At 47.7% G+C, this 19,954-nt stretch overlaps 1 protein-coding gene and 1 pseudogene across 10 annotated transcripts in view; both read left to right on the plus strand.

Annotated features, from left to right (window-relative positions):
* Positions 1 to 1,746: 1,746 nt before the first annotated feature.
* The window catches only part of DCAF4 (DDB1 and CUL4 associated factor 4), a 28,087-nt gene continuing 9,879 nt past the window's right edge, over positions 1,747 to 19,954 (plus strand). For 2 of the 10 annotated variants that reach the window (XM_070513947.1, XM_070513948.1), the window contains exons 1-7: positions 1,803 to 1,897; positions 12,771 to 12,864; positions 13,425 to 13,764; positions 15,279 to 15,379; positions 15,817 to 15,974; positions 16,718 to 16,800; positions 18,023 to 18,125. In XM_070513947.1, the coding sequence (XP_070370048.1) occupies positions 12,810 to 12,864; positions 13,425 to 13,764; positions 15,279 to 15,379; positions 15,817 to 15,974; positions 16,718 to 16,800; positions 18,023 to 18,125 (840 nt within the window). In that variant the 5' untranslated portion in view covers positions 1,803 to 1,897; positions 12,771 to 12,809. Of the gene's footprint in view, positions 1,898 to 2,120; positions 2,140 to 2,543; positions 2,652 to 12,770; positions 12,865 to 13,424; positions 13,765 to 15,108; positions 15,380 to 15,816; positions 15,975 to 16,717; positions 16,801 to 18,022; positions 18,126 to 19,954 lie in introns of those variants that run through there. The other 8 variants (XM_044773936.2, XM_070513950.1, XM_070513951.1 and 5 more) reach the window with 6 other exon arrangements.
* Positions 3,614 to 7,561, plus strand: LOC139045800 (CBY1-interacting BAR domain-containing protein 1 pseudogene; annotated as a pseudogene).

Genomic DNA, 19,954 nt, shown 5'->3' on the forward strand with positions numbered 1-19,954 from the left:
CTTCCTTTGTGCATTGACTTGCGAGTGTTCTTTAACCTTTTTCTCAGTGTGCCTATTGCAGGTCCCAAGGCACATCGGGTGCCAACCCCACTGTTCCCTCACAGGAATTCAAAAGAGCTGGCTGGCTGGCTGGCTGCCGTTCACTCACTCAGCAAGCCCGAAGCCAAGCCCGTCTGACTTCCTCCAGTGACCACCCCCATCTTCAGCTTAGAATCCAGTTTGACTCCCCCCAAAGAGTTCAAGTAGCAGATTCTCCCTCTGAAATGCTCTCCCACCCACCCCTCCCTTCCATCCCAGCTGCTGACCCTCTGGTTCAGCTCTGCCTGCCTTTCACGGGACGGTTGCTGCAGTAAGCTCCTGACAAGCCCCCCAGCCGACTTCCACAATCTCTCCTCTCCAACCTCTCCTAGGGTGCTGCCCGGGTGATTTCCCCAAAGCGCAGCTCTAGTTCCCAACTCTCAAAGCCTGCTGGTTTCTTTGACATTTGACCCAACCGACCTTGCTTGGTTTTGCTTTCAAGACTCCCCTCCCATCCAGCCAAAATGAATGCCTCACTATTCCTTGAGCACGCTCCAGTCAGGTTGGTTGTTCAGCTTAGAATTTCTTTCTTTCTCCTCTCAAGCTTCTTGAAGCTGTTTTTCATTCTGACTATACTCACTTCCCCGGTTCCCTTCACCACCTTTCCGCACTCCACACCCTGCATTTGTTTGTAAATTCCTTGAGAGCACCACCTTTCCGCACTCCACACCCTGCATTTGTTTGTAAATTCCTTGAGAGCCGAAAATCCTACCTTCTTTGTTATTGACTGAAATGCTTTCACACATGGGTACGATTGATAAACTCCACAACCTATTTTCTAATGGGTCCAGCCACTCGCAGGGGCCTGGGTTAACCCAGCACACAGCGTACCAGGCCTTCTAGTGGCAAGAACCAAGCCTGGCCTAATCAACCCAGCTCTTCTCACAAAACTATCACTTCTGGCCAAGTGCCCATCACAACCTTCTGTTTTCCTTTTAGATCTGACGGCTGTCAGCTGCTAACTGGAAAAGGCACAGCACGCAGAGAACATTCTGGAAATATTGACTGTATGAACAAACTTTACTCTGGAGACATGAGAATGTTAGATCAACTTGCTTGTTTTAACAGAAAAAAATCAAGGCGCAGCAAAGGAAGAGACTCGCCCTAGGTCACACAGCAAGTAGGAAACAGATCTAGACCCAGAACCCAGGCCTCCTGACTGCAGTTCAGGGCACGCCCCTCTGCACCTTGAAGCCACGCAGACCTAGGGTCACCAGCCTCAGCCACCTGCGGTCACTGCCGAAGACGTCACCCTGTCCCTTTGGCTCTCCCTCATCTCAGAGCCTCCATCATCCTTCCCATAACACAACCCTTCCTCCTCCCCAAGTCTCAGTTTTGAAGATAATGGACCCGAGCAGCGAGAGGACTGCTCCAGGGTGGACCAATCGCCTGCGGGCAGGGAAGATTCTCGGCGCTGGGTGGGATACCCACCGCTGCGGCACCAGCCACCTCGGACCTCCTGAATTACGAACTCAGCCTCCAGCCCCGCCCCAGGGCGCCCGGCCCCGCCCCCAGCGCGCCCGGCCCAGGCACGCCTTGTCGACACGCGGCCTCTTCGCCATGCCTGGGCGGAGCCGAACCCTCAGTCCCCGCCCTCTCCGTAGGATCCACCCTATTGATGTAGACAGACAGAAACTGCGTCCAATGAGAAGGAAGGGGCGGCCGCGATGGCCCTATCCGCTGCGGCAACACAAGAACCGGCGCAACTAACTGGCGGACGCTCTAGGTTGGTCTTTCCGGGTCCTTCCACGCTTCGCTGGTATTCCTGCTGAGCCCGAGCGTGAATCCGAGGGAGAGGCAGAAAGGACCCTCTAATCAAGTGAGTCTGTGCCCGTTTGGGTGACCGTTGGCGTTGGTCCGGGGGCTCCTGCTGCGTCCCCCTCAGAGCCCAGGGTGGGATAGGGGTGTGGGGTAAGGCCCGAGAAAGGGGCGGGGAGGAGCCGAGCACGTGGAACGCAGGCCTGACCGTGGCGTGGGCGGGGGCTGGGCCGGCGGCCTCCGGGCGGGTGGGCTTCGTGGGCGCTTGGAGCCGGTCTGTCCTGTCAAGTCGGATCTGCAGCGGTAAACGCGGGGGAGGGGAACCCCGAGTGTCGGGTCGAATCTGCAGCCGTAAACACGGGGGAGGGAACCCCGAGTGTCGTGTCCGATCTGCAGCCGTAAACACGGGGGAGGGAACCCCGATGTCGTGTCCGATCTGCAGCCGTAAACACGGGGGAGGGAACCCCGAGTGTCGTGTCCGATCTGCAGCTGTCAACACGGGGGAGGGAACCCCGAGTGTCGTGTCCGATCTGCAGCCGTAAACACGGGGGAGGGGAGCGCCGAGTGTTGCCGCTCGGTGTCTGACCCGAAGGCGCATTTTTCTAAACTCTGATGCTGAAGGTGCCACCCAGCACCTCCTAGTGGCTGGACTGCGGGCCCTCGGCGGCGGTTTACCTGGAAGCTCAGGTTGTGGGTGACTTTTTCAGGCAGGTCTGCAGAACGGCTAAGGCGTGTCGGGCGCTTTCCGCGCGCCAGGCGCTGCGCGAACAGCTCTCCAAGCGTTAACTGACTTTTCCGCGCACCAGCCCCGTGAGGTGGGTAGTAGTCCCTTTGTCGGGCTCAGAAAGGGGCCTGATGAACTTGTTACCTGCCCCAGGTAACTCACAGACTAGTGAGTAGTGGAGCCCCGGGTTGAACCCAAGCTTTCCGAGTTAACCTGCACACCGAGTCGTGTGTTAGTGACAAGGCCACCTTTTCTACCCTAGCACTTGCGGGGTTCGGGAAGCCTCGTCGGGCCCCCCGCTGACCTCAGAACCATGATACCCCCTTCCCTTTGGTGGGCGTGGGGTGGTCCACAGACATTGTCTTGTCAATCAGACAAGAGGGAAAGGACACTGATGCGACAACGTCCTGGAGGAACCAAACAAAATCCCACAGCCCCAAACTTTAGTTTTAAGTAACACTGACCCTGGTGCTTGAGGCGGTGTCCCGTGGGTAGCCAAGCCCAGGGCCCACACCAGCAGGGGTGGAGCCTTTTGTCCACCACCCACTGTCTTTCTGGGCACGATCGTTAGCCCGCTCAGGCTCAGTTTCCTCATTTGTAAAATAAAGTTAAAACGCGGGGTGGGCATGGCAGGCTTCTCCTAGACACGGTTTTCTATTTGGCTTTAAAACCAATGGCCTTAGGCTTTCCACGTCATGGTCCCCTCGTCTCTATCATCTGAATTCCCCTGTTGTTCGACATTAAGGATGTTTCGCCCTTTTAAATATTATAGTACTGCTGTAGTAAATCTTTTTTGGTTTTGAGGTATATATTTCACATACCATAAAAGTTGCCGTTTTAAGGTATACACTTCGAGGGGGTTTTGTAGTATATTCGCGAGGTTGTGTGACCATCACTACGATCTTATTCCCGAACATTTTCATCAGCCCAAGAAGCCGCCCTGCGGCCGAGGCACCTTGGAGGCACTGGAGCTCCCTCTGGGAGGTGGGACCTGGGACGAGGTCCAGCCGGCCATCTCCGGCCCGCACCGTAGGGATCCTGCGGCCGGCCGAAATGGCGCCTTGGGGGAGGGGAGGGCCAATTGTCCTGGCCCCTGCGGGACGCGCCAGCATTCCGGGGAGCTGGGCGCCGCCGTCTTTGCTGCTCCTGTGCGGGAAACTGCCAGACCGAGCGGCGGAGCGGCCCCAGGTGAGCGAGCTGCACGAGCAGGCCTCTCCGGAGAGCCCGGCTGCGAAGCAGGGCCTGAAAGACGGCGCAGGAGTTTGCCAGACTTCGGGGTATCGACATGCCGAGGTTGAACGATTTGCAGCCAAAGGAGCGGAACCGTGGAAAGCTCCTGGAACCGTTGTCAAAACGAACTGGACGACGTCAGCAACATGAACGCAAGGAGTGGAGAAGCTGAGCAGTTCGCGAGATGGGAAAGGACAAGGCAGCAAGCCGTCGATGGACTTGTGTTTTACGGCAGAACCCACTTACAGAGAGCTGCCCAGACAGCTCCCACCTGGAGGAAACCACTGGCAGTTTGGAAAAGCAGCAGATAAAGGATATTAAGACTGTGTTTTCAGAGTTTATCACTGTTGAAATGCTCTTCACAGCAAAGCTTTAGACGTAAACACTGATACCTACCAAAATATGCAAAAGATTGATGAGGAGGATATTCGGAGGTTTTCAGAAGCTCTAGGTATCCGCCAGATTATCCATCTCATTTAGATACTGCAAGAGCAGATTCAGGGGTGCCTTTTCCGGGGTGCCTTAGCTAAGTGTGTGTCTGGAACAGGGCAAGTGTCCACCTATCAACTAAGAAAGGATCAGCAAGCAGAGGCTGAAGAGTTAGATGTTACAGAAGAAGAAAATTAGTTCTCCTAAGCACACTTTTCGTTTCCATTTTTGTCTTAAAACGACTCAGAATCCGGGATTACTAAATTATAAAATTGTGTACAAGCTTACTGTGTTAAACTTCAAAATGAAATGCTAACTGAAAAGAGAAAAAATTAAACTTATGCTGACCCAAAATGAAAGTTTTAAAAAATATTACACACTGAGTCACATCAACCTCCTACCTAGTGATCTGTGAATTTATTATAAGTCCCCCCCTTCTTTTAGATTATGAATTTCAAAGTATTTCATATTAATGCACTGTAGCTGGCTGGGAGTCCTATAGTAAGTAGATAACAGAAACTAAAAGATCTGCCTCTTCCACTTAGCTTCCTTTAGGTTGACTCCAGAAAAGCATCCTGTCTAGTTGTTCCAATTAAATATGAATTCTATTCCATGAAGCTTTTTTTTTTTGAGGAAGATTATCCCTGGACTAACATCTGCCGACAATCCTCCTCTTTTTGCTGAGGAAGGCTGGCCCTGAGCTAACATCCTTGCCCGTCTTCCTCTACTTTATATGTGGGACGCCTGCCACAGCATGGCTTGCCAAGCGGTGCCGTGTCCGCACCTGGGATCTGAACCAGCGAACCCTGGGCTGCCGAGAAGGGGAAGGTGCGAGCTTAACCGCTGTACCACTGGGCCAGCCCCCCCCATGAAGCTTTAAGTAAAAGACAAGTTTTCTTTTTAAACTTATACCGAAACATCAAGTTTCATTATTCAGTGTGTAAATTTATCTTTCAAGTGTGTAATCAAAACAATAAAAGAAATAGGACACCAATATATCAGTTTTACAAATGCATAAAGCATAGGTTTTAATTTAAATGAAAGTCACAACCCGATTCTGGTTTTAAAACAAGTAAAGCTGCTGCATATATTAATATGCCGTACTACAGCTTTTGGAAAGCTAGTAATTTGGTGGAATGTTGCCTAAGAAAACATGAACAAGTACACATGGAACATCATAAATCATTTAAAATTCTGTAGAAATTTTACCAGCCTACTACCTAGTTAATAAAAGTGTATAATAGTAACACTTTTTCCTGAAAATATGAAACAGTTAAATCAGAGCCCTTATCAACTCGTTTGGGATAACTAGAAAAAGCAGTTATTCATAACAGAAAAATAGCCTTTGTAGAAGCTTTAAAAAAAACAAGGACCCTTGTACCAATTGTCACTCTCCTTTCCCTGCCCTCTCCCCTCCCCCCCCCAAACCTTGGAAACATATCTCCCTATCTCTTGCTTTCTGTCTCTCTCAATTTGCCTCTGCTAGAGATTTGGAGGTTTCATATACATTGAATCATACACTGCCCTTGTGTGTCCGGCTTTTGACTCAGCAAAATGTTTTCAAGGCTCCTCCACATTGCCACATGCATCAGTACTTCATTCTTTTTCTTCTTTTCACTTCCTGTTGCATGGATGCGCCACATTTTGTTTACCCGTTCATCAGTTGATGGGAATTTGGGTTGTTTCCACTCTGGGGCAATTATGAATAATGCTGTCGTGAACATTACTGTCCAAATTTTTGTGTGGCCATATGTTTTCATTTCTACTGGGTTTTGCTGGGTCCTATGGTAACTCTGTTGAACCTTTTGAGGAACTGCCAAACTGTTTTCCAAAGTGGCCACAGGATTTTACGTTTCTACCAGCAGTGTATGGGGGTTCCAGTTTCTCCACATCCTCACCTCGCAGTACTTAATCTGTTTTTTTTTGTTATAGCCATCCTGGTGGGTATGAAGCGGTATCTTATTGTGGTCTTAATTTGTGTCTACTTGATCACTACTGATGTTGAGCATCTTTTGGCCATCCAAATGGCCATTTGTGTATCTTTGAAGAAACGTCTTCAAATTTTTTGCTTATTTTTTAATTGGGTTATTTTTCTTGTTGAGTTGTTTATATATTCTGGATACTAGATCCTTGTCAAATACATGATTTAAAAATATTTTCTCCCGTTCTATGGGTTGTCTTTTCACTTTCTTGATAGTGTCCTTTGATGCACAAAAGTTTTTAATTTTGATCAAGTCCAATTTATCTTTTTTCTGGTGCTTCAAGTGTCTTATCTGAGAAACCATTGCTGATCCAAGATCATGATTATTTATACCTTTATTTCCTCAAAGAGGTTTATAGTTTTAGATCTTGGATACATTTGAGTTAATTTTGTATACGTTGTGAAGTAGAGATCCAAATATGTTGTTTGCTGGTGAATGTGTAGTTGTCACAGCAGTTGAAAAGATGATTCTTTCCCCCATTGAATGGTCTTGGACCTTTGACAGAAATCAGTTGGCTATAGATGTATGGGTTTATGTCTCCACTCTCAATTTTACTGCATTGATCTGTATTTTTATCCTTGTGCCAGTACCCATGACTTGATTACTGTGGCTTTGTAGTAAGTTTTGAAATTGGGAAGTAGAGTCTTCCAACTTTGCTCTTTTTCAAGATTGGTTTGATTAGTCTGGATCCCTTGCGTTTCCATATGAATTTCAGGATCACCTTGTCCATTTCTGCAAAAAAAAGGCAGTTAGGGTTTTGATAGGGATTGCACTAAATCTACAAATCCATTTGGAGGCCATCTTAAGTCTTCCAATCCATGACATAGATGTCTTTCCATTTATTTAGGTCCTCTTTAATTTCTTTCAACAGTGTTTACAACTGTTTTTAGTGTACAAGTTTTGTACTTGTTTTGTTAAATTTATTCCTATGTATTCTTTTTGATGCTCTTGTAAATGGAATTGTTTTCTTTAATTTCATTGTCAAATTGTTCATTGCTAGTGTGTAGAAATACAGTGATTTTATATATGTCTTGTGTCTTGCAACCTTGAGTAACTCATTTATTAGCTCTAATAGTTTTCTTGTGGATTCTTTAGGATTTTCTCTGTGTAAGATCAGGTCATCTGCAAATAGAAATAGTTTTACTTCCTTTCCTGTTTGGATATCTTTTCTTTCTTTTTCTTGCCTAACTGCCCCTGGCTAGAACTTCCAGTACAGTGTTGAACAGAAGTTGTGAGAACAGACATCCTTGTCTTGTTCCTGATCTTAGGGGAGAAGCTTGTGGTCTTTCATCACTAAGTATGAGTTAGCTGTGGGTTTTTTTTTTTTTTAAAGATTTTATTTTTTTCCTTTTTCTCCCCAAAGCCCCCCAGTACATAGTTGTATATTCTTCGTTGTCGGTCCTTCTAGTTGTGGCATGCGGGATGCTGCCTCAGCGTGGTTTGATGAGCAGTGCCATGTCTGCGCCCAGGATTCGAACCAACGAAACACTGGGACGCCTGCAGCGGAGCGCGCGAACTTAACCACTCGGCCACGGGGCCAGCCCCTAGCTGTGGGGTTTTTGTAGATGCCCTTTAGCAAGTTGAGGAAGCTACCTTCTATTCCTAGTTTTTATCGTGAAAAGGATATTGAATTTCATCCACTTCTCCATCTATCAAGATAATCGTGGAGGTTTTTTCCTCATTCTATTAATATGGTGTATCATGTTGATTGATGTTTGTATGTTGAACCAACCTTATTTTCCTGGGGTAAATCCTACTTGGTCATGTTGTACACTCCTTTTTATATACTTCTGGATTTGGCTTGCAAGCATTTCTTGAGGACTTGTGTCTGTGTCCGTAAGGTATGTTGATCTATAGTTTTCTTGTGATGGCTTTTTCTTGTTTTGTTAACAGGGTAATACTGACCTCATAAAGTGAGTTGGAAAGTTATAGTAAATATCTTGCATGTGATCTTTCCAGTCTTTTGGGTTATTCTCTCAGGATTGATTCCCAGAAAGCATGTACATTTATAACGTGCTTGATAAGTATTGCACAAACATGTTCCAAAAAGTCAAATCGTGTTTATTTATTGTTAGAGATTAACATTACTTCTTTCCAGAATAATGGTCTCTGAGAAATTCTTCTTTACTCCTTCAGGTATTTAAAAGATTCTCTGAAAGGCAGAGCCAGGCTCAGCCTTCCACAACGCATCTTATTTTATGTCTGTGCCTGGCAGAGCAGCTCCAGAGGAGCCGAGTGTCAGCCTTTTGCCCAGCAAATTGTTATTGAGCGCTTCCTGCCTGGGACAGGGTTTCTCAGCCTCAGCACTCTTTTGGGCTGGATAATTTGTTGTAGGGAACTGTCCTGTCCATTAGAGGATGGTTAGCAGCATCCCTGGCTTCTCCCCACTAGATACCAGTAGCATCTCACCCTTCTCCCCCAAGTCGTGACAAACAAAAATGTCTCCAGATACAGTCAGATGTCCCCCGGTGGGTAAAATTGTCCTTGGTTAAGAAGCGCTGATCTAAAACTGATATGTGCTGGATTTCATATTGCTGTCTGATAAAATTGCCTCTTAACTTTGAATTTGAATCTTCACTGTATATTTGGCTTTGGATCCACTTTTGTCTCAATGTGTGTCACGACATGCTGATAACTTTCAAATCTCTATCTTTTGCCTTGTTTCCTCTCTGAATTCCCAGAGCTTTATGTACAACTGCCTGCCTGGGTGTTCTGCAAACATCTTGAGGTTGGTTTGTTCAAAATCAGACGTATTCTCTTCTGCCTGCCCCCTGTCCCAGACTGCTTTTCCTCCTTTATTCTTGGTCTCCCAGGTCAGGACTTACTGGTTCTCAGCTCCTCTCTCTCTATGTCTCTCGTGAGATTCAGCTCCTGAATCTGAATTTGGGCTCCTCTGTCCCAAGCACCCCTTTCATAGTTGGTGGGTTCATCTGACCTGCTTGCTGCGGAAGTCCTTACCTTCCAACTCGTTCCTTCCACCGCTGCCTTTAAAGTGCCCTTTCCGATATGCAGGTCTAATCATGTCACTGCCCAAGCACCTGGAGCCCTCATGATCTGGGCTTCCTGCCTCTCCACCTCATCCCCCAGCCCCTTGTACCTTAGGCCCTGGGCATACCGAACTGCTCTCAGGCCCCTCCCCCACCTCCTTGCCTGACGTTCGTTCGTACTTCAGGCTGCGGTTCAGATTGTCTCCCCTCTGGCCCTTCCACTCAGAGCAGTCACTCCCTTCTCCCACTACGCCTGGAGAGACCCGGGTCTTCACCCACCCGATGCACTGCAGGAATTGGTTCGTGTACTGTCTCCTGACTGAACAGTGATGCCTTGAGAACAGGGACCACAGCTTATTTTTCTCTGCCCACTCACCAGTGCCTGACATGAAGTGGGCCCTCTGTAAGTGTGTGTTGACTATCAAATGGAAATACCCAGAGTAGAAGGAAGCTAGCTGGGATTTAAAGTAACTGTGAGGATTTTTGTGTCATTTCTTAGTTCAGTGAACATTTACTTAGAGCCACCCGGGTCATGGGTGCTACGAATAGAAAAAAGAACAAGGCAAGATCTTTGCCTTAAAGAACTCACCTCACGTCTAATGCGAGACGGGAGTACAAACAGTTCAATTCAGAGTGATAGGTGCGAGCATAATCCGTGAAGTGGATATTGAGAGAGAATTACGTTTGCATTTGGGGAAGACACACTCCCCACCCCTGAAATAAACGTCTTGAAAACACAAAAAGATACCATTTCATGTTACTCTTAACCCTTTCTGTATTTGCTCTACTTCTATTTATTGTGACTTTTTAAGAATGACTTTGACTTGATCTCACTTAGTAAATGAGTGGTTGTTGTCAACCCCGCTGTCCTATAGTAGTGCCTGAACCTGTGCTTGTGTGAGCTGGTGGTTTAGACATAGTCTCGCTGGCTCACCTGTTACTTCATGGTTGAGTGTGTCCTGATCGTGCAGCCCCGTCTGGAGGATAATGGTGCCGGCAGGCCATGGTCCTGCCTCCTAGTGGGGGAGCTGAAGCCTTTGATTCACCATCATGTGGCCTTTGCTGTATTCCTGCATTATTTCATAATTCAAGCAAACTGGAATCCTGTGTGCAGAATATGCAATGCAAAGAAACTTTTTTCTTTTTGTAGAGTTGGTAATAGTAATAATGATCTTTATGTGAATATGGCCTATTTTTCTACCAGTTTTCTTAACACTGGCCATACATATTTCCCTTCCTAGTCACAGTGCCTTTTAGCTTGTAACTTAACTAGGTAATAAATACAACTTTATTCTTAAATAAATATTAAGATAATTGATCCATAGAGAAATCCATGCATGTGATATTCAGGAGCCGTTAAAGTGGTTGCTTAGGAAAATGAATGAAATCATTATATTATTGGACAGGGGTGGGGATAGTGATATTCTTTACAGAGAAGGGAAATATACATAGGAAAAGCAGACTGGGATGAACTTGGAACCTCTTGAGTTGCTGAGTCTGTGAAAATAGACGTGAGGTGCCGGCATAAGAACTTGACGCTCAGGAAGGATGCTCGGGGTTGGAGGTGAGCCTGTGTTGGCAGATGAGACGGTGTTAAGTCTGGAAGAAGAGCATCTAGCACAGAACAGTGGAAAACACAGGATGGGTGACCTAAGAAAAACTGGAAAAGGATGGATTTGACAAGAAGAGAACCAAGAGAAAGATATCCCAGAAGCCAGTGGAAGAGTGAAACTTCGCGGTGTCACTTGTTGCAGGAACAAGGGCTAAGAAGAGACCACTAACTTTGGCACATGGGTGATCATTAGTTAACACCTGAGCAAGAGCTTTTCAGCAGAAAGATGAAGCTGGAGGGGGCCTGACTGCAGTGGCTTGAGGAGTGACTGGGAAACAAGGAAGTGGAGTGTGTGCATGTAGACCACACCCTCAGAGCGTTTCTGTGCCTTTGGCTTAGAGATGGAGCACATACAAGTGAAAAACCTGAGCGTGTTTATAAGCTGAAATGAGGAGGGGGGAGGTTGATGAAACGTATATGGGAACAGATGTCTGCGGAGTCTGAGAAGGAGTGAGGTCAACTGCCAGGCGGGATGGGTTTGCCAGGAAAAGGTGCAGGGATGCTTTCTCCAAGGGGGAAGACGCTAAGAATTAATAAAGGCAGATATTCGTGGAGGGGTTGGGAGAGAAATTGGGTATTTGTGTCTGGTAACATCCCCCTGTGAGGTGGGGAGCTCTGCTGTCTACTAAAGGTGACTGGAAGGAAGTGGGAAGGGTTTTAGGAGAGTGTAAACACCCAGGATTATCGAGAGTGAATCAGACTAAGCATAAATAAAATTAGGTCAATTTATAATGTCCTGGCAGAGGATGAAAATGAGACGTTTATGGTGGCTCTAAGTCTGCGTGGCTGTATAGTTTCCTTCAGTAGTGCTTATTAATTCTGGCACAGGACTGGAGAACGGCTGGTTAAACTAATCTGGGCTGTGGAATGGCCTAGTGCAGGAAGCAGGCTGACTCTGAAGCCAGCAAATCAAGGACTTTGTTACAGAATTGGTGAAATGTTTGGTTACCTACGTATTGTACTCACTGAATTTCTCTTCCTTTTCTTTGTATCATATTAGCCCCAACTCATAATCATAGGTTGACACAGAAGTAGTTGAATAAATGCTGAAATCTGAAACGTGGGTCTAGACTTCTGGCGCTCTGTTTGATGTTATGGTATTTGAATGTAGTTTTAAAACCTATTCGGTGAGCTGTCATCCTTGTCTCTAATGAGTGGGAAAAACTCACCAGGTGTTGGGAATGCATGAAACTCACAGCACCTGGTCCATGTACCACAGTTGAGTCTTTTTTAAGAACTCCTAATGTGATTCCTAGTGTTAAAACTGGTAATATTTTGATGATTGTGATAGATTTAGTCTATACGAGATAAAACTTTAAAAAACCACTTGGAAAGTTATTAGAATGTCAGTGTCATTAAGTGGTTTTATCTCATTCCTTATTTCAAAACATCATGTGCACATCTGTCCCTTTAACAGCAAGGGGACTTCAGGGAGTTAAAACACCCTTTATTAAGCACATTGAGAAGTCATGCACATTGGCCCTGTTTGTGTTCACATTTTTGGCTGTTCAGCTATATAGGAGAAAGTTTTCACTGTCATCGCTATTCTCTATGAATAAGAATGTGTGTGGATTGAAAGAAAAATAATTATATGCCCTGGTGTTACCTAGTAAGGCAGAGAAAGAAGAAGAACTTGAGAGTTCTCATGCCAGGCTCAAACTGTCACCCTAAAGTAATTGTGAGAGTGTCGGCACCTCACATGGTGGCCCAGGGAATGGAGGTTAACATGTTTTCGGTCCAGGTGTCAGCTGTAAAGTAAGAGAACTGAAGCCGGAGAGGTGGCTACAGAAGTGTTGGATTTTGTTGGTGTCTCCTTTGCAGGGGTGGCTTGGTGTGGTGGCTTTGATGATAACCCAGGTTGGGCCATCCCTTTGCCTTGTTCTGAGCATGAAGGAACTATCAAGAAGCAAACAGAAGAGAAAAGCACATGCGCACACGTTTGTAGGTAATTTTCTTTTTTTCTCTTTTAGGAGCAGAAATGAGTGAAAGCAACTGGCAGAGTAGAAGACATGAGAGAAGGAACCACCGGCAGTACCCTTGGTTCAGGCAACATGGTTCTAATAGGCAAGTGCTGTTGCCCAGTGCAACAATGTTCTTCCATTTTCCAGCACCCTCGCGTCCGTGTGACTCACTGGGGGTCTCATCAAAATGCAGGGTCTGAGGTGAGGTCCGATGAGAGCCTGCATTCTTAACAAGCTCCCAGGAGTGTTGCTGCTGCAGGTCAGCCTGCCTGCCACACTTTGGGTAATGAGATGATGGCCACACTCTTGTTCGTTTTCAGAGTGACCATGACTTCTGGCTGGAGCGTTAGCCGTAGGCTCAGAACTAGACATCATCTAATGTAACTGGAGAGCTGTTTGTCCACTTTGTAGACTTTTTTTTCCTCTCTCTCTTTTTTGTCTTTTCTTCCAGCCAATGAAAATAGGTTTCTGGCAACCTAATTTCATTAATTCAGCCCAAGTCCTCACAAAGGCTCTCTATATAATACAGTATTTACGAAACACAAAAAAGGTATAAAAGAATAGTAAAATGAACACCATGTCACCACTGCCTCACTTAAAAAATAAAACGTAGTCTATACTTAGTTGAAGTCCCCAGTGTAAACATTTTCCACGCTCTAGTAGTTTTTCTGCGTGAAGGATATGCAGTCCCGTCTCACAACGAGACCCCACTGCACCACCCGCCGGGAGACGGCACCTCTCCATGGTTCAGGGCGCCGGCACGGCCTCTGGCCAGAAGTCTTCACGCAGCTCCTCCTCAGCAAAGGAGACCCATAGGCCAATTGCCACACTCCAGGCCTCCTCGTGAAATGGACAGAATTCGGGGCCGGCCCCATGGCCAAGTGGTTGGGTTCGCGTGCTCTGCTTCGGTGGCCCAGGGTTTCACTGGTTCGGATCCTGGGCGTGGACATGGCGCCACTCGTCAGGCCATGCTGAGGCGGCATCCCACATGCCACAACCAGAGGTACTCACACCCAGAATACCCATCTATGAACTGGGGGGCTTTGGGGAGAAGAAGGAAAAATAAAGAAAAATCTTTTTAAAAAAATGGACAGAATTCTAATTCTGTCAGACGTCAGAAGACGTCAAATACCAAGATGTTTCTCTAGAACAGGTTAACCTGAACAGTAACAGAAAGCATCAAAATGTTGTGGAAAGAACAAGGGCTTTGGAATTAGGAGGTCTGGGTTTGACACACTGCTTTTTTCTGTGTGAAAGTGGGCAAGTTACTTGATCACCCTTGAGTCCCTCTTCTGGTACAAAACACAGCCGGTGCTTCTCTTGTTAGGTTTGCAATCACGCATGTAAAGCCCCTCACAGGCTGCCTGGTTCTGAGCGGGCCCTCCGTGCATGGTGGGCCTCAGCAGGTGCAGAATCGAATCTCTTACTCTAAGCCACGAGCCCAGACTTGACCCGTATTGTAGAAAGGTCAGGACAGGGCCCAATGTTTGTATGTTTTGTGAGGAGAACCATGGATACTTTCTGGGCTCCAGGCCTTCCCCTGAGGGTACAACCTGTAGCAAAATGTGATCTGAGAAGAGTCTCAGCTCAGCTTTGGCAGAGTCGCATGGAAACATGCTGGACAGCCACCCTCTGGGCTCTGGAAAGAACGGAGTTGCAGTCCTTGGGCTAGAAACGTAGATGTTTGCCATGACATGTAATCCTGCCTCCTCATGCAGCTGATCACACATGAGCTGCCTCAGGAAGCTCTGGGCCATAAAGAGGAGAGTGAATAATTTTCTCTGAAACCATACATAGTATTTATAGAGAAAAGAGAGTTCTTTTATTCCTTCAACCTAGTTTTTCAGTTTGTGTTCCTTTTGCTGGGGTGGGGAGGGGAACTTCTTGATTTTCAAGTAGATTTTATCCGGATTCTAAGTTTCCTCTTTTGCTCTATCATTGTACCCTTCAGGCTGTCACTGCCCCAGAAGCTTCTTGAGCTTTGCAAATCAAGTGTTTAAACAGTGTCTCTATCCCAGCGTTACTGAGCAGATCGCCTCTCTGCCCTGAGCCCCACTTTCTCCATCTGTAAGGTGGGGCAGCCAAGGAGAATTTAAACTTTTGGTACTGGTGAATCCAGTGAAATTCACCTGGCCTTGTAACTGCTGTTCAGCTGACAGATGAGCCCAGATGGTAAATTCTCATTGGCAAAGATTTCTGTTCTCCTTTTCACCTGGAAAATTCCAACAGACCTCACAGAATGCTTAAGTGAGGAGATAAGAAAAGAGAATTACCGTGACTTCCACCCTCTTTTAAAAAAAAAAGAACGAGAAACCGAGACCTTGCCCTAACTTTGATGTATTTGCAGTAGGTAAACTGCTTTCAAGGAAAAGAGGAGTCAGTGCTCCCCGATTAATCAGAAGGGTCAGAGGGTCGGGGTGGAGGCTGCGGAACTGCCTGAGCTGCTTCCTGCAGACCCCACAGTCAGAGTGGCTGGAACGCAAGCCCTTCACTGCAAGTTACCCTGACTGTCAGCAGGTGTAACACGGGGCCACAGCAACGCCTGCAGGATTCCGGCCACGGCGATGACGAGGCCCCGTCGACTTCATCCAGCACAGCTGGCAGTTCTTCCGTGCCAGGTAAGCAGTCTGCTGGATAGGACTCCTCCAGCCCTGCCCGTGGGGAAAGATGAAACCTTGTCCTGCCCTGTCATCGGGTTATGTCTGCTTTGGCTGCCCTTTTTCCTCAGCCCTCTGTGTCTTCACTTGCATATGGGTGCACTCTTTGTGTCAGCAGCCCATTTCTGCCTTGGAAGAAATTCTGGGAGCAAGTTGAACACTAACAGGAGCACCTGGGTGTATCAGGAATGGCAATCCAGAGGCACCAGAGCCTGAGGGGTGATTTGGCTCCCCCAGGACTGCCCTGGGTCCAGGATTGTGGGCAGTGCTGGCCCACCTCTTGCCCCTCAGAAAAGACAGGCAGCTGTGAGGGGTGTTGGGCAGGCCACTGGCCTCCTTACCAGGTGGGTCAGTTCACAGTGTTAAGTTGAAGTGGATTTTATTTCTTGTGATTAAAGACCTACCAGGGTATTACTTTGACCCGGAAAAGAATCGCTACTTCCGCTTGCTCCCTGGACATAACAACTGCAACCCGCTCACAAAGGAGGGCCTCCGGCACAAGGAGATGGAGAGCAAAAGGCTGCAGCTGCTGGAGGAGGAAGACAAGCAGAGAAAGGTGGGCTCCACACTCGTAGGGGCCGCCCTGTCCCCTCCACTCCTGCCAGCTTCTGCCCACTGCTGACAGGTGGCTGTTAGATGCCCTATGACTCTTAGCACGTGCACCTGAGGGAGTGTGGTGTCGAATTGTCTGTGACAGGCACGTGATGAAGAGAATAAGAACGAGCGAGAAATCCCTTCCTCCCTCCCCCCTTTCCTTATTTGCTGTTTCATCAGTAATTCTAACGTTTCGTCCTTCCCGGAGGAATCTTGGGAAGCAGCATGATACAGTTTCAGTAACTGTATTTTCAGTAGAAAACCTGGGTGTGTGGTTTGAACCTGAGGGTTCCTTATATCCCTTCTGGGGATTAGATGCCAGGACATTGTGATGGTTATGGGTGCCACAGAACGGAAAATCCAAGCCCCAGGGTCAGCACAGGTGGAATGGAAAGCGCGATGCGGACCTGAGTGTCCAGTGCCATCCTGCACTCACTAGCTCAGTGGCTTCATCTCCCTGGGCACAGATCACAGTGGGGCTTGCACAGCGGCGCTGAGCATACTTCCCAGCTCACACCTGCCTTCTTGGGATGGGCTCTTCCTCTGCCAGGGAGAGGAGCAAAGGAGACGGTTGGAGTTTTAATGCATATAATTTCTGCCGACTTAATACCCGTTTCTTCTAAAAACATTCTCCATTGTCCTATAACATAAAACTTCATTGAATCTATCTTTTTTCTTTTCTTTTCTTTTCTTTTTTTTTTTTAGAAAATAGCCAGGATGGGATGTAATGCATCTTCCTTGCTACAGAAAAACAAGCTGGGTTTTCTCAATGTCACCAGTTATTGCCGGTAAGACTATGCCTCATTACGTTTTCTTCTTGAATATGCTTATCCTATTGTTTCTGTGGTCCGAGAATCTACTCAGGATAGACCTCGTAGCTTCTCTGTGAGGCATCTTCACGATCAAGGGGCTCCAGCTCACAGCTTGCCTTCTGCTACTAAAACTAGCCCTGAGAGAACCATTCTCCCTCCAGAACAAGGAGAGAAACTCCTGCAGGAGGCCAGAGCAGGGGGCATCTAGGCAGAGGAATTGGGCAGAAATTTCCTAAGATGTTCTCTCTGTGTTACTCTTAAATCATTTTTCGTTTAGTAGAAGGTCCTATAACTTCATTCCTGTGAGACTTCTGCCTCCTTTTCCCTTTCTGATAAGTTGTCACCAAAAATGGAGCATTAAATGGATGTATGTGAACTAAACATTATCTGCATACTTGTGATATCTGATGTAACTAAAACCTGTGAGATAGGCTGATACTCCCCCCAGTTTCCAGAAGAAGAGACTGAGGCTCCAAGTGGAGTGATCTGCTCAAGGTAAAGCTAGGAAGGGCAGGATCTGTCTGACTCTAATGCCTAAGCTCCTAACCCCAGCATTCTGCTCCCTCCCGCAGTGCGTGGACAGGTGAAGAAACAACATGAGTTTGGGTGGCTTATAGGGAGCACAGCTCTCATCTTGGGGCAGGGCCCCCTTTAGGGAAGGCCAGCCGTGCAGGAGATATTAGCCAGGGCAGGTGGTGCATGCCTCTCCTGTATTTCCCTCCTGAGAGGGAAAAGCATTAAGCAGGGTATAGGAAGATACGTTCTTCACCCTAAAACGTATTTTGTTCTTAGTGGAGAGGTAGCTGGGACGCAGGAGAGGGAAGGGGCAGTAAGATGGGTGACTGCATCCCTGGGCTCTTTGTTAGCTCCGTGTCCTTGAGGACGTTGCTTCATTTCTCAGGCACGTTCTCTTCGTCTCGAGAAGGAGCGGTACTAGATGGTCCAAAAATAAATCCTTTCTGTTCTAACTCTCTGACCCAGTCAATGGGCCACCTGTTTCTTTGCCTTAGTTTTCCTAAGAGTTCTAAAATTGAGATTGTTGGGGATCTTGCTCAACTCCATTGCTGAGGAGTGATATGGAGAGGCTGAGCAGGGGCCATGGTCTTCAGGGTGTGGGATAGGGCAGAGCCCGAGTCGTCCTCACGGATACCGAGGTGTGGCGTCCATGCCCTCCCTGCCCCCCTTTTCCCCTCTGCAGTTTAGCCCATGAGCTGCGACTGAGCTGCATGCAGAGGCAAAAAGTCCAAATTCAGAGCTCGGATCCCTCCGCTTTGGCAAGTGACCGATTTAACCTCATACTGGTGAGTGGGAGGGAGCTCTCTGTGGGTGCCAGGGGTATGGCTGCCATCCCCTGACACTTCGTGGCTTAGCATTGGTTTTCATCAAGCCTAGCTGTGTAGAAGCCAGTTGCCATGAAAACAGATGGCATCCTCTTGGTTTTATCATTTTAACAAGCACCTACCAGCTAGCCATTGGCAGATGCTAAGCTGGCAGGGCAGGCCGTGCTGTGACCATCGTCACCCCCACTGCAGCTCTGTCATTTGACATGAGAGCCTGGGCCTACCACATATTGACTAAGAACCATCACAGAGTGACTTTCCCTGGGGTGTGTTGTGTACACAACTGAAAAGGTACACATTGGACCAAGGTACACAGTGGACCACGGACTTCTCATCCTTCTTATACTGGGGCAGCATGTGGTGGCTAAACCTGAAGCTCCGGTGTTCTCCAGTGGCAACGGCATATTACTCCCTTGTTTGCTGTGCCTGACCTGAGTAGCAGGGGCCTGCGGGCCACTGTCCCTGGGCCTGCACATCCAGCACACCTCCATCACACCATTTGCAGGGAGCAGAAAGCCTTCTCTGCTTTTGGTTAGACCTGAGCTGGAAGCCAGGGCCAACTACATGAGCCCAGGGGCCAGGGAACTGTTGGCAGAGAACCAGAGGGTCCACTGCAAACAGGAGGAGCCAGACCGCTGAGCTTGAGTGAGAACTCAAGGCCACAGGGAGCCTTGTGGCCTGCCCTGCTAGCCCTGTCCTTCCTGGAAGCCAAGGAGAGTGAAAGGACACGAAATTCCTTGTGATCTCCTGACAGGCCTGGAGGCTGCAGCCACAGGATTGACCTTTGAGGTCTTGCCCCAGGAGACCTCAACAGCAGAGCCTTTCCACATTAGGGGTGTTGGGGGCCAAGACTCACATTCTCTCTCCTGTGGCTTTAACCGCCCCCAATGTGTTTGGGGGTACAATTTGACCTGAATCAGTAGAATACTTTCTTGCAGTGGGCTCCCCTCAGGAGCCCCTTCCTTGGGGCTCTTGGGTAAACTGGCTGGAGTGTGCGTGCTGCTTAACAGAGCCTGAGCCCCCCGAGTCCTCCTGCCTCGTCTTGCACAAGCTGCGGGCTGGCCCTTGGAAGATCTTCCCCAGCACCCAGAGTTACAGGTGACTAGTTGGCCACTGTGACGAGAGGATGGGCCTGGGCAGTTTGCCACCCAGAGACCAGTTTTTCAGATCTGAGTCTAGTCCCTGGTAAGGATTCTTCAAGACCATAACCGTTCTTCCCGAGTACACCTGCAGAGTGAGTGCAGTTTCACCAGACTCCAAACTCACTTGTGTTTTGTGTTATATTTATAAATACATATAAAATACAAAATAGAGTGTTTGCTTTGAAGTAATTATTAACCACATTCTTTTAATTAAAAAAATCTTAAAAATAACCCACACCCCGATGCAGTCTTCTCTCTCATCATTTTTTGTCAGTGCAATGTCTTTTTTTTTTACCTGGTGGTAATCATAGTGTGTGGGTGACAGGAGGACAATTTTGTATCCTCATTTTTATTACTTTCTGGTTAGAACTAGCATTTCCCACATTGCTGTGTGGCTTTCATGGTGGCCACCTGCTCTGTCACCATGTGGCTCATCTGAACAGTTTCTCTGGATGGACATTAGGACTCTGCCAAACAGCAAGTGGGGTCACTGTGGACTGCAGACTTCCTGGCAGGGCCCCTCACTGCTGTCCTTGTCCCTAGCTCCTGTGTTGTGAGACAGACGCCTCTTAGCTTTGCCCAGCGATGGCTGTGCTGAGTAGTGACAAGTTAGGTCATCTCCATGCTCCCTCATGGACGGGAGCTCTC

The sequence above is a fragment of the Equus asinus genome, chromosome 7, assembly GCF_041296235.1.
Source record: "Equus asinus isolate D_3611 breed Donkey chromosome 7, EquAss-T2T_v2, whole genome shotgun sequence".
NCBI classification, from domain to species: Eukaryota; Metazoa; Chordata; class Mammalia; order Perissodactyla; family Equidae; genus Equus; species Equus asinus.